The sequence below is a fragment of the Chlorocebus sabaeus genome, chromosome 20 (assembly GCF_047675955.1).
Source record: "Chlorocebus sabaeus isolate Y175 chromosome 20, mChlSab1.0.hap1, whole genome shotgun sequence".
NCBI classification, from domain to species: Eukaryota; Metazoa; Chordata; class Mammalia; order Primates; family Cercopithecidae; genus Chlorocebus; species Chlorocebus sabaeus.
The window spans coordinates 50,381,593-50,395,768 of NC_132923.1; the positions used below are offsets into that span (position 1 = coordinate 50,381,593).

Genomic DNA, 14,176 nt, shown 5'->3' on the forward strand with positions numbered 1-14,176 from the left:
AAACAAACAGGTGATTTTGACTGGAAAATAATAGACAATCACATAAAATGAATGGACAGAATTTATTGGTAACACTTCCTATGAATGGTAATCGATGTTGTTAAAGGAAGCAATTATCAAATTTTTAATTGATAAAATTTAAAAAATGGTGGTATGTATTATGGGACACATATTGTGTAGTAAGGAACACAGGTTTTTATTTACAGTTGATTCTTGACTGCTAAGTATCCAAGTGAGGGGTGGAAGGTAGGGTGGGGATTGAGTTGAAATTGGGGTGAGGATACACATCTGAGAGACTGTCTAATTACTCTTGGGAGCTCCTGTGCTTGTTGTCTTCAGATAAAACCATACCCCCAAGCCTATAAATCAAACCAGACTATTGTAGACTGAAACCAGAGACTGGAATCACTCTATCCACTGGAAACTAGACTGCCCAAAAGGTAATACTTACTCAAGCTTCATTTTAAGTTTGGAGAGGCCAAGGCCCTATCTTCCCACTTTCTCCTTCTGTTCCTAACCTCTCGCTGCCGCCTTTCTACCAATGGGTTAATTGAATTGGCTCTTTGGTAACCCTCAGGACCCGGCCATTTTTCGGAGGTGATTGTCTAGGATATAAGCTTCTTCATGCAGTTGTCTTCTCCAGTCCTTATCACTATACTGATCTGTGTTACTCCCCGCCAACTTATGCCCAAATTTCCTTGTGAACTCCCTGAACCAAATCACAATGAGAAACTTCTACATCTTCATTTTACGTGCTCTCTCCACTACCTGCATTGTTGTGGCTCAGTTCCTTCCACTCTATCATTCTCTGCCCTTTTTAATACCTCCCTCATTTGCTGAAGACCTTATTCCTATTCTTCAGCAGGCTTTGCTCTGCCTTAAATGTGCCATCCTTCTGGTTTCTTATCACATTGCACCCACTTGTTTGCTGTCCATTCATTTCAACAATTATTTATTGATTACCCCTATGTGATTAACTTTATTCTAGGAAATGGGGATAAAGATGAATAAGACATAGTTCTAAGTCCTAGAGGATCTCCTAGGCTAGTGGAAGAGAAATGTGTAACGTAAATATAATATGCAGTAATAGAGGTATGCACAGAGCATTGTTGGGAAACAGTAAAAGGGCTTTAACCAGCCTAGAAGTCCAGTCCATTTTCTGGAGGAATCCAAGGAGGAAGTGACCCTTGGATTAGGTATTTTTAATTATATTCACATCTTTCTTTTACTATGGTATTTTGCTGCAGTATCTTGAAGTCATGATCATGGGCAATGATGGTACTTTATGCCACCATGCAATTTAGAACAATCTAGGTGTAGACAGAGTTCAGTGTGTTCTCAGATCTTCAAATATCCCACATCCCTATATCCAGAAAGAGTGAACCTACCGCCATGCTTTCAGACTTATCGAGAACTAAGCACACAATTCTTTGATTGATCTTCAGCAATGAGAAGACAGGTGGAGGAGGTGGTGTCACCATGGGTATGGTGTTATTAAAATCCTCAGAACTGCTAATCACCTCCCATGTACTTCTAAAATTGCACTTTTTGTTTTGTAGGCTTGGAGCTTCTCGATTATGGGTTTTTTCATTACAGAATTCAACAACCTAAATGGTTAATAAAATAAAAAATAATTTTAATATACCATGCATTTAAAAATCAAAATACAAACCTGAAAAAATTTAAAATGCCTTCTGCAGATATGTTGTTTGTTGAATGAAATATCATTTACTGAGCATCAATATTACAATAAGGTAGATTTACCATAATAAGAATAATGGTAACAGTAATAATAGATAACACTAGATAGCACTAGTTCAGCACATACTATGTGTCGGCCAATGTTCAAAGAACTCTATATCAATATATGTAATCCTCAGGTCACCTGAACAGATACTTTAAAAACATGACAATATGTCATTTGATTATACATTCTGGAAGCAATTATCAGCATACTTACAGAATCAATACTTTGTGTAAACATTATGGATGCTTTCTCTGTTTGCACCTTATCAGGAAAGAATTGACAATCTTTTTCATACAGTTTTGTTTTAGAATCAGTTCTGCATGTTCTAGTAATACAGCTGCCTCCTTGACACTTATAAACTCTGTTTATACCAGAGATACCTGTGGAACACCTGAAAATACATGACAGTTAATCTCTGAGGCAACTGAATCATTAACACTTATAGAAATCTTAAGTGGTTGTATTCATGATGACCTTTGTATCAAGGTGTTTATTCTAGGTGTACCATGTACTTCCTATCCTGGCTGTAGAGTTTAAGGGTTCCAATCAAAGTAATTATCTATTTTTTAAGAAATTCTAGAGGGAAATTTTAAGTGGGGCCTCCAGATAAACATAAGGGTTGAGTCCTCTCCTTGTATTAAAGCTGCTGATCTCTTGCTCAGACATCTCTCCTGCTGGTCTTTTGGTGGTAAATATGCTATAGGGACCTGGATAAGAGAACTTTTGAGACAATTTACTCTGAGTACCACTTTAGCTTGAAGTTCTTTGTAGATTTCTTCCCAAAGAAGATATTCCCAAAAGAAAGGTACATGGGATAGACACAAGTCGTATTACTCAAAGAGCATTTTTATCCAAAGGGAAATGTGATTGGAAGCGAAGATGAGGTACTGCCAAGAATCCCATGGTAGAATAAAAAATGTTGGAGACATTTTAGACATATGTTTTATGGCATGTAATTGACCACAGGTGGCAGTGATTACAACAAATACGCTGAGATGTGAACATATTTTGCCTTTTCAATAGGCTTTCAGTTCAAATTCAGGAAATGATGAACAGTTTTTATTCTGTTATTTAGGGAGTCTCATAAATATGTCGATGCTTCTATTGCTCCCAAACTAGGTCGACATGATGAAACTATCTATGTGGAAAATCATGATGAATATTCTGCATTAGCTGTTATACATCTAAGGGGAATATGACATAAACAAATACAATAAATGTAATACTCTCTAAAAGATGTGCCTGAAAATTGGTGCAATGGGGCAGAGGAAGGATCTTGACTGAAATCATATACCTTTCAGTTCTCACATTAGTATCAAGTCCCGAGCCCCAGCAGGACATCTACATTGATGAGGCGATAGAACCACTTTTAATTTTAAACCGATTCTTCCCAACCATTTGATCATAGAATCAAAAGGAGATTCTATTATTAACTGTGATGCTAGATGGTATTATAAAATAACCTTTATAAATCTCCAAGAAGTTCCTGCTTGGCTCCTTGAAGCTGCCTCATTTCTTACTCAGTCCACATTTAGCACTACTTAACCATGTTTGTGAATTCTTGTGTAATGTGAATAACTTTGATCTTATCCCAGCATATTGTAAATCCATTTACATGCCCAACTTCAACGCAAGTGAGTTCTGGAAGCTATGACAGAGAAGTATAAAATATGTCAAATTGTCAACCGAATGCTTGCCATTGAAATTATGTATGTTTTAAATAGCAGTTGACTACTTAAAGATATACTTTCTAAAAAACCAAAAAAAACAAAAGCATTGTTTTGTGACATATTGTCGGCATTAAGAATGATTTTGAAAGATATCAAAGTGAGGAAAATAAGAACGGATAAAAGCCTGAAGTCAGTTTAGAAAATTTAAGTAGCCATGCCTTGTTGCTTCGATTTTTTTTGACTTAGCACGGTAGAAAGGCTGATCTTCATTGTACTCATCAAACACTCCCCACCGGAGATGGGCCCATTCGTGAACAAACAGTCTGCCTGTGGGAAAGCATTTCAAATACATGATCATAATTCAAGTGACACATTTTGTATCAAAATATTTTAAGAAGCTTCTCTTTCAATTATAAAATGTATTTAGATTTCAGTTTTCAACAACTATCAACATTTATATTTCAGTGTATAAAAAAGCCTATTGCATTAAATTACGTTATATTATGCTATATTATGTAATATATTATATTTTTATTCCACAACATGTTAAATCAATGAAACAATAAGGGAGGATATGCTATGGACCGAGTGGACTGGGATTTGTGTTTTGGTTCTTGGGGGTAAAAAGTCTTAGTACAATGGTTTATGGTTCTCCAAATTATAACCAACATAATCAGATATACAGTACATCTCTTGCACCAAAATACCATGTGAATACAATTAGAAAAAAAAGTCTAAAAATGCTCCCTATCATGATTTAAAAAAAAAAAAAGGGAAACACTATTATGGGCCAAATACAATTCTGGGGATGTTAAAATGAAGGAATTCATTTATGGTACTTAAGACATGTTAGCATTAATTATATGAAACAATTGCTAATTATATATACATTAAATGCAATACTAGGTATTAAAAAAATAAAGATGTGTGAGATTTAGTCCTTCACTTGGGGAAGTTTTGAGAGAGGGAGTTCAAATAAAAATTTTTTAAATAAGAATTTTGCAATAAATGAAGGAATAAAAGTAAATTCACAGTTTGAGATGCTGAAAGAAGGAAAGTGGAACTTTCATTTTAGCAATGTTGAGAAAAACTTCAGAGGAAACAGAGATGGAGAAGGAGAGATTGGAAGTAAAGTCTCTTCTGCTACAATGTGTGTTTCTGTAGCTCAAACGACCTCATATGAATCTGAAAATAGGAGGAAAATACACCATAGTACCATAGTATGAAGAAGTCATCTTCTCTCTCTCGCTCGCTCTTTCTCTTTCTCTCTCTCTCTCTCTCTCTTTCTTTCTTTCTTTCTTTCTTTCTTTCTTTCTTTCTTTCTTTCTTTCTTTCTTTCTTTCTCTCTCTCTCTCTTTCTTCCTTCCTTCCTTCCTTTCTTCCTTCCTTCTTCCTTTCTTTCCTTTCTCTTTCTCTTTCTTTCTCTCTTTCTTTCTTTCCTTCCTCCCTCCCTCTCTCCCTCCCTCCCTTCCTTCTTTCTTTTTCTTCTTTCTTCCTTTCTTTCTTTCTCTTCTCTCTCTCTCTCTCTCTCTCTCTCTTCTTTTTATGAGATGGAGTCATGCACTGTCGCCTGGACTGGAGTGCAATGGCGCCATCTCGGCTCACTGCAACCTCTGCCTCCTGGGTTCAAGTGATTCTCTTGCCTCAGCCTCCCGAGTAGCTGAGATTACAGGCACCCGCCACCACGCTCAGCTGATTTTTTGTATTTTTAGTAGAGATGGGGTTTCACCACATTGGCCAGGCTGGTCTTGAACTCCTGATCTCATTATCCACCCACCTCGGTCTCCCGCAAGTGCTGGGATTACAGGCGTGAGTCACCGTGCCCAGCCGTCATGTTTCTTTTTTAAGTCTTTACTATTCGAACTGTGGTTCTGGACCACATCCATCAGCATCTCCTGGGAGCTTTTTAGAAATGCAGAATCTTCAGCCCACCCTTTGCTTACAGAATCAGAAGCTGCATATTAACAAGGTCCCTAAGTTACTCTTCTACATAATGCACTTTAAAAACACTGGTTTCAGGTTTCCTAGGCAAGTGGAACCAGGTTCGTGGGAGCAGAATTAGAACCTTCAGTAGGAAAGGAAAAAGCCCTCATATCAGCTACTGCAGTAGGAATCTGGTGCATGTTAAGAAAAATTTAAAACTCCCTATACCTGGCTGTCTTCTCAGAGAATTCACTCAGACTCGATTCCTTCTCAGGTTTCCCTGCCTCCCATGCCCACCTTAAAAGCAACCCTTTTGACTTAGAATTCCATTCCTGTCTACATCATTGTCTCATTTCCAGCTATCTCTGTTCCTGTTTCTAGTAACATTTCTCTCTCCCTCTCCTCACACTGTGTGTGTGTGTGTGCGTGTGTGTGTACTTTTAATATGCGCTAGGGCAGCCTCTAAGCCATACTGCATTGCTTGCCTGGGTGATCTAAATGATCTATTGTGATTGTTGGTGTTGTTATCATATTTATTACAAAATTGCATAGATTTTGAGAGCTCTCTTACTAATCTTACTTGTCCAAAAACCTTATTGCTTTTTAGGACATTAAGGAATGTGAGTTTTTTTACATAAATGCACATATCATATTATGCATTTGTGAAAAGGAAGAAAGATCTGTCTAAGAAGAAGGGGAGACCTGTCAGTAATAGAATAGGGTTTAGGTGTGGGATATGGGAAAAATCAATAACTGATATGGGGACACTGAACTTACAAATTGGAGGAGCCTTTCTGTTCTAAGAAAGGTGCAGGTAGAGAAGATGTAGGTGGTAATAAGTTTGGAAATAGCGAGGAAGAATGTAGAGACCTCTGTTTTATCAATCAGGACATTAATTGATGGGATTGAGAAGAGTGCCTAGAGATCTTGAGAAAAATGGTAGAAGTTTTAGAACAGCTGCTATAGGAATTGAGAAAGAGAATTGAGAAGAGCTGCATAAAAATATTGTTGAGTAGCTTTGAGTGCTTCACTGAGCTTGGAAAGTGCATTTTTATAATCATGTCATAGTTTTATAATTTTCTTCAACATTCTTGAAAACATGACAGGATCCAAGAATAAAGTAGATGGATAATTCAGAAGATTTAGTAAATTGAATGAAACATAAGGATAAGAGTGGTGAGAGAATTGAGCTATTTATACTTGTAGTCGAAATGACTGACTTTGCTGGACATGCCAGGTGGAAAGAAAGTATAACTAAAAGGGCACAAAGGATTAGAGGTGCCAGGGAAAACAAACATGGTCAGGATAATGTACAGGGAAGAGGTAAGATTGGGACATAAGGAGATGATGAAACTTTCAAGACTGGAGAGGGGAACTGGTCCAGGTCATGAATAGGACCAGATCTAGCTGAATGTTTGGCAGAGACCAGAGACTTAACGAGTGTTCAATGAACAGGAATAGAAGAGGGTAATTCTGGGGTATGGGGATTCAGGAAGGTTCCCATTTAATAGTGACACATGTGTAGAGCCCTCCTTTAATAATGATTTGCATTTTTGTCTGTAAAATGCACTTTTGTTGTTTTGACAAATTATTTTAACATTTAGATTGAACTAGATGACATAGCCATTTTTATAGGTCAAAATGATCAATTACAGACAATGTCATCTGTTTCAATGAAATAGATTGATATTATCAGCAACTGATAGCCTAGGAGTGTTTTCTCTTGACCAGTAACTGGCAACGTGACTCTTTCCAGCTTACTATACATCTGGCTTTCATGTAGCTTACCTGTGATTTGTTAATAACCAGCTATGAGAGAACTGGAAAAATTAAAATGTAAAAAGCATGCCTTAAGAAAAACATTTATTATTGCTTTTCTCTGTTTATATTTTTGTAGACACTGTACTGAGTACATTTATCTGGATTCTTTAGTTTAATGTAGAACAAATATTTTACAAGGTAGAAACTCCTCTCTTTGCCATTTTATAGGGAATAAGCACAGAGACAGTAGGTCACTTGTTTAAGGTCACACACAGCCAGGATGTGATTCTATGGACTTTGGCCCCATGGCCTGCACACTTAACCTGCATAGAAAGTTGTATGCTGCAATCATTGCAAAATTATTTTTTAACCAAAATTTCTACCTGGTGGTCCGTATTCATTTTGGTTTTTTCCAAGTAGAAAGTCAGGGGTGAAGTGAATGTGTTCGCCTTTCTCTCCACATTCTGTGAACTGCTTGGTGTATGGTTCATCTCTACCTGGGAGCGTAGGTGGTGCAACTATAACATCAGCCTGAGAGTGTTGAAAAAGATTGTTAAACATGAACAATAAAAAAAAAAATTCAGTTAGAAAGACTCTTAAATAATTTGTGGCAAAAATGGGTAATATCAGAAAATATAATTTTTTAAGAGAAGATTTTGACACTTACGTGTTCGTAGTTTTCATGTTTTGGCCTTTTGTACCGAGTATTTTCCTTCCAATTCTCAGGAATTAATATAGATACATTTTTGAAAAAAAATCTTCTTTCTGTGGCTTCAAACAGGTAAGTAGAAGCTGTAGTGACCATATCCTGTCATTAGAGGAAAAAACATGTGAGGATGGCGAAGTCAGAGTGAACTAAATTAGCAGGGTTTTGTGACAGGCATTTCCGAACTTAAGAGCGGACAGAAAAGCAACAGACTGATGAGCAGGTTCTCTGCCTCATTATTCTAACTCTGCCACCTGTCAACCAAAAACCATTACTTAATCCTGCACGTTGAAAGCCTCCTCAGTCTTCTGTAATCCTGCCTTAAAAGGCAAATGCTTGTATTTGGCATTAAGAAAAATGGATTAATATGAATATGTACATGGACTTTGAAGTCATTTATGTGATTCCAATACTAATGTTAGTATCTTCTGGGTGACAGATCTTGGTTGATTTATGCAATACTCTGATTCTTAGTTTCCTCATCCTTCATTGGACTATTATTATCTATCAGCATGGTTGGCATAGAAATGGAACTCTACAAATAGGCAATCTTAAAATTGTTTGATATCATTACTATTTATAAGAAATCTTAGTAGAAAACAGCCTTGGTTGATGCAAACTGAGGAGGACACTATAAAAATGGGTCATTGAAGAGGTTTCCCATCCCAACCTTAGGAGAAGCAGCTGGGTTGGGAGCCTGTGTGGGTGGGAGGTGTGATGAAAAATAAAAACCCATAGTAGAGGCAAAACTTTGATTACAGAACTGTTGCTTTACCACCAATATGAAAATAATATCATCTTATATTGAGAACTATGAACTCACATACAAGGACAAAGAAAAATAGTCCTTCCCAGGAGAAAGCAAACTACTTGGAAAACATATTTCAGCATATCATCTATGAAAACTTCCCCAACCTTGCTAGGAGGCCAACAGTCAAATTTAGAAAATACAGAGAACTCCTGAAAGACTTTACACAAGAAGACCATCCCCAAGACACAATCATCACATTTTCCAAGGTTGAAATGAAAAAAAAAGTGTTAAAGGCAGCTAGAGAGGAAAGGGCAGATCACCTACAGAGGGAACTCCATCAGGCTAACAGTGGACCTCTCAGCTGAAACCCTACAAGCCAGAAGAGATTGGGAGCTGATATGGTTTTGCTGTGTCCCCATCCAAATCTCATCTTGAATTGTAGTTCCCATAATCCCCACGTGTTGTGGAAGGGACCAGATGCAGATAATTGAATCGTGGGGTGGTTTTCCCCATCCTGTTCTTGTGATGTAAGTTCTCACGCGATCTGATGGTTTCATAAGGGGCTTCCCCCTTCCCTCAGCTCTTATACATCTCCTTCCTGCTGCCATGTGAAGAAGGACATGTTTGCTTCCTCTTCTACCATGATTGTAAGTTTCCTGAGGCCTCCCCACCATACTGAACTGTTAATTAAATCTTTTCCTTTATAAATTACCCAGTCTCAGGCATGTCTTTATTAGCAGCATAAGAATGGACTAATACTGGGGCCTTCATTTAGCATTCTTAAGTAAAATAATCTTCAACCAAGAATTTCATATCCAGTCAAACTAAGTTTCCTAATTGAAGGAGAATTAAGTTCCTTTTCAGATAAGCAAATGTCAAAGGAATTCATTACCACCAGACCTGCCTTACAAGAGATCTTGAAAGAAGCACTAAATATAGAAACGAAAGACTGTTACCAGCTAATACAAAAACAGACTTAGACACACAGACCAGTGTCACTATAAAGCCAGACACACAGACCAGTGTCACTCAAACAAGTCAACATAATAACTAGCAAACAAAACAATGACAAAATCAAACCCACACATATCAATACTAACTTTCAATGTAAATGGGCTAAATGCCCCACTTAAAAGGCACAGAGTGGCAAGCTAAATAAAAAAGCAAGACCCAATTGTATGTTATCTTCAAGAGAATCATCTCATAAAGTCATAATGACACCCATAGGCTCAAAATAAAAAAATGGAGAAAACCTACCAAGCAAATGCAAAACAGAAAAAAGCAGAGGTTGTAATCCTAATTTCAGACAAAACAGATTTCAAACCAACAAAGATAAAAAAAGACAAAGAAGGGCATTGCACAATGGTAATGGGTTCATTTTAACAAGAAGATCTAACTATTCTACATATATATGTATGCCCAACACAGGAGCACCCAAATTCATAAAGCAAGTTCTTAGAGACCTACAAAGAGACATAGACTCCCACTCAATAATAGTGGGAAACTTCACTGAGGCAGAAAATTAACAAAGATATTCATGACCTGAACTCAACATTGGATCAAATGGATCCGATAGACCTATACAGAACTCCCCACCCCATAACAACAGAATATACATTCTTCTCATCACCACATGGCACATACTCTAAACTCAACCACATAATTGGACATAAAACAATCCTCAGCAAATGCAAAAGAACCAAAATCATACTAAACACATTCACAAACCACAGCACAATAAAAATAGAATTCAAGAGTAAGAACATCACTAAAAACCATGCAATTACATGGAAATTAAACAACATGCTCCCGAATGACTTTTTTTTTTTTCTGGTAAATAATAAAATTAAAGCAGAAATCAAGATGTTCTTCAAAACTAATGAGAACAAACATACAACATACCAGAATCCCTGGGACACAGCTAAGGCAGTTTTAAGAGGGAAATTTATAGCATTAAATACCCAAATCAAAAAGTTAGAAAGATCTGAAATTAACAAACTAACATCACAGCTGAAGGAATTAGAGGAGCAAGAACAAATCAACCCCAAAGCTAGCAGAAGAAAAGAAATAATCAAAATTAGAGCTGAACTGAAGGAAATTGAGACACAAAAAAACATTCAAAAGATCAACAGATCCAGGATCTAATTTTTTGAAAAAACTTATAAGCTATATATGCCACAAGCTACCAGCTAGATTAATAAATAAGAGAGAAGGTCCAAATAAACAGAATTGGAAATAAAGAAGGGAGTGTTAATGCTAACCTCTCAGAAATAAAAATAACCATCAGAAACGACTATGAACATCTCTATGCACACAAACTATAAAACCTAGAAGAGATAGATAAATTACTGGACACATACATCTCCCAAGACTGAATGAGAAAGAAATTGATTTCCTGAACAGACCAATAACAAGTTCCTAAATTGAATTAGTAATAAACAGCCTACAAACAACAAACAAACAAAGCCCAGGATCTTATGGATTCACAACCAAATTCTACCAGATGTACAAAGAATTGCTGGTACCATTCCTACTGAAACTATTCCAAAAATTTGAGGAGAAGGGATCTTCTCCAACTCATTCTATGAGGCCAGCATCATCCTGATATGAAAACCTGACAGAAACCCAACAAAAAAAAATTTTCAGGCAAATATCCTTTATGAACATTGATGCAAAAATTCTCAACAAAATACTGGCAAACCAAATCCAGCAGCACATCAAAAAGCAAATCCACTGTGATCAAGTAAGCATCATCCCCAGGACGCAAGATTGGTTCAACATACACAAATCAATAAATGTGATTTATCACATAAACAAGACTAAAGACAAAAACTACATGATTATCTCAGGAGATGGAGAAAAGGTTTTCAGTATAATTCAACACCACAATAAAGTAGGTATTGAAGGAAAATACCTCAAAATAATGAGAGCCATCTATGACAAACCCACAGCCAACATTATACTGAATGGGCAAAAGCTGGAAGCATTCTCTTTGAAAACTGGCACAAGACAAGGATACTGTCTCTTACCATTCCTATTCAACTTAATATTGGAAGTCCTGACCAGAGCAATCAGGCAAGAGAAATAAATAAAGGGCATCCAAATAGGAAGAGAGGGAGTCAAAGTATCCCGGTTTGATTATGACATAATTCTGTATCTAGAAAACCCCATAGTCTCGGCTCAAAAGCTCCCTCAGCTGATAAATAGCTTCAGCAAAGTTTCAGGCTACAGCCTCAATGTACAAATATCACTAGTCTTCCTATACACCAACAACAGCCAAGTCCAGAGCTGAATCAAATAGGCAATCAAATACCATTCACAATTGCCACAAAAAGAATAAAATACCTAGGAATACAGCTAACCAGGGTGGTGAAACTTTTCTACAATGAGAATTACAAAGCACTGCTCAAAGAAATTGCATCAGAGAAGATACAAACTAATGGAAAACATCCCATGCTCATGGATAGGAAGAATCAATATCACTAAAATGGTCATATTGCCCAAAGCAATTTATAGATTCAATGCTATTCCTATCAAACTACCAACAACATTTTTCACAGTGCTAGAAAAAAACTATTTTAAAATTCACATGGAACAAAAAAGAGCCTGAACAGCCAAGGCAATCTTAAGCAAAAAGGACAAAATTGGAGGCATCATGTTATCTGACTTCAAACTATACCACAGGGATGTAGTAACCCAAAGAGCATGGTACTGGTATAAAAACAGGCCTAGACCAACAGAACAGAATAGAGAGCCCAGAAATAAGGCTGCACATCCACTACCATCTAATCTTCAACAAAGCTGACAAAAACAAGCAACGGGGAAAAGATTCCCTATTAAATCAATGGTGCTGGGATAACTGGCTAGCCATATGCAGAAGATTGAAGCTGGATCCCTTCCTTACACTATATAGAAAAACCAACTCAAGATAGATTAAAGACTTAAATGTAAAACTAAAAACTATAAAAACCCTAGAAGACAGCCTAGGCAGTACCATCCTAGACATAGGCAAAGATTTTATGACAAAGATGCCTAAAACAATTGCAACAAAAGCAAAAATTGACAAGTGGAATCTAATTAAACTTAAGAGCTTGTGCACAGCAAAAGAAACTATCAACAGAGTAAACAGACAACCTACAGAATAGAAGAAAATATTTGCAAATAATGCATCTGACGCAGGTCTAATATCCAGCATTTATAAGGAATGTAAACAAATTTTCAAGAGAAAAACAAACAATGTATTAAAAAGTGGGCAAAGAACAGGAACAGATGCATTTCAAAAGAAGACAGACATGTGGCCAACAAGCATGTGAAGAAAAGCTCAGTATCAATGATCATTAAAGAAACGCCAAAAAAACCCACCATGAGATATCATATCATACCTGTTAGAATGGGTATTATTAAAAAGTAAAAAAAAAAAAAAAAAAAAAAAAAAGATGCTTGCGAGGTTGAGGAGAAAAAGGAACACTTACACATTTTTGGTGGGAGTGTAAATCAGTTCAACCACTGTGGAAAGCAGTATGGTGATTCCTCAAAGAGCTAAAAGCAGAACTGCCATTCAACCCAGCAATTCCATTGCTGGATATATACTCAGAGGAATATAAATCATTCTACCAGAAAGACACACATGCATGTGAATGTTTATTGCAGCACTATTCACAATGGCAAAGACATGGAATCAACCTAAATGCCCATCAATAACAGATTGGATTAAAAAGTGTGGTCCAGGGCCAGGCATGGTGGCTCATACCTGTAATTCCAGCACCTAGGGAAGCCGAGGTGGGCAGATCACTTTGGGTCAGGAGTTTGAGACCAGCCTGTGCAACATGGTGAAACCCCATCTCTACTAAAAATACAAAAATTAGCTGGGCATGGTAACAGATGGAGACTCTGTCTCAAAAACAAACAAACAAACAAACAAAAACAAAAACCAAACAACAACAACAAAAAACTGTGGTATATATACACCATGGAATACTACACAGTCATAAAAAAGAATGAGATCATGTATTTTGCTGGAACATGGGTGGAGCTGCAGGCTATTATCCTTAGCAAACTAACACAGGAATAGAAACCCAAATACCACATGTCTCACTTATAAATGGGAGGTAAATGATGGGAACTCATGAACACAAAGAAGAGAACAACAGACACTGGAGTCTACTTGAGAGTTGGGGTGGAGGTTGGGAGGAAAGAGAGGAACAGAAAGATAATATTGGGTGCTAGGCTTAATACCTGGGTGATGAAGTAATCTGTACAACAAACCCCCATGAAACGAGTTTACCTATGCAGCAAACCTTCACATGTGCCCCTGAACCCAAAATAAAAGTTAAAAAAACAAAAGAAGACACTGTGGGTCATATATAGACACACAAACTTCTTTTTTTTTTTTTTTTTTTTTTTTTTTTTTTTTTTTTTTTTGACGGAGTCTTGCTCTGTTTCCCAGGCTGGAGTTCAATGGCTCAATCTAGGCTTACTGCAACCTCCGCCTTCCGGGTTCAAGCGATTCTCCTGCCTCAGCCTCTCGAGTATCTGGAATTACAGGCGCCTGCCACTGGGCCCAGCTAATTTTTGTACTTTTTAGTGAAGACAGGGTTTCGCCATGTTAGCCAGGCTGG

At 37.1% G+C, this 14,176-nt stretch overlaps 1 protein-coding gene across 1 annotated transcript in view; it reads right to left on the reverse strand.

Annotated features, from left to right (window-relative positions):
* CLCA4 (chloride channel accessory 4) overlaps positions 1-14,176 on the reverse strand; it is a 33,826-nt gene that overhangs the window by 13,072 nt on the left and 6,578 nt on the right. The window contains exons 2-6 of the mRNA XM_038002434.2: positions 7,769-7,909; positions 7,485-7,632; positions 3,636-3,744; positions 1,961-2,138; positions 1,389-1,607 (exon numbers count right to left, since the gene is read on the reverse strand). Coding sequence (XP_037858362.1) covers positions 1,389-1,607; positions 1,961-2,138; positions 3,636-3,744; positions 7,485-7,632; positions 7,769-7,909 — 795 coding nt within the window. The remainder of the gene's footprint in view (positions 1-1,388; positions 1,608-1,960; positions 2,139-3,635; positions 3,745-7,484; positions 7,633-7,768; positions 7,910-14,176) is intronic.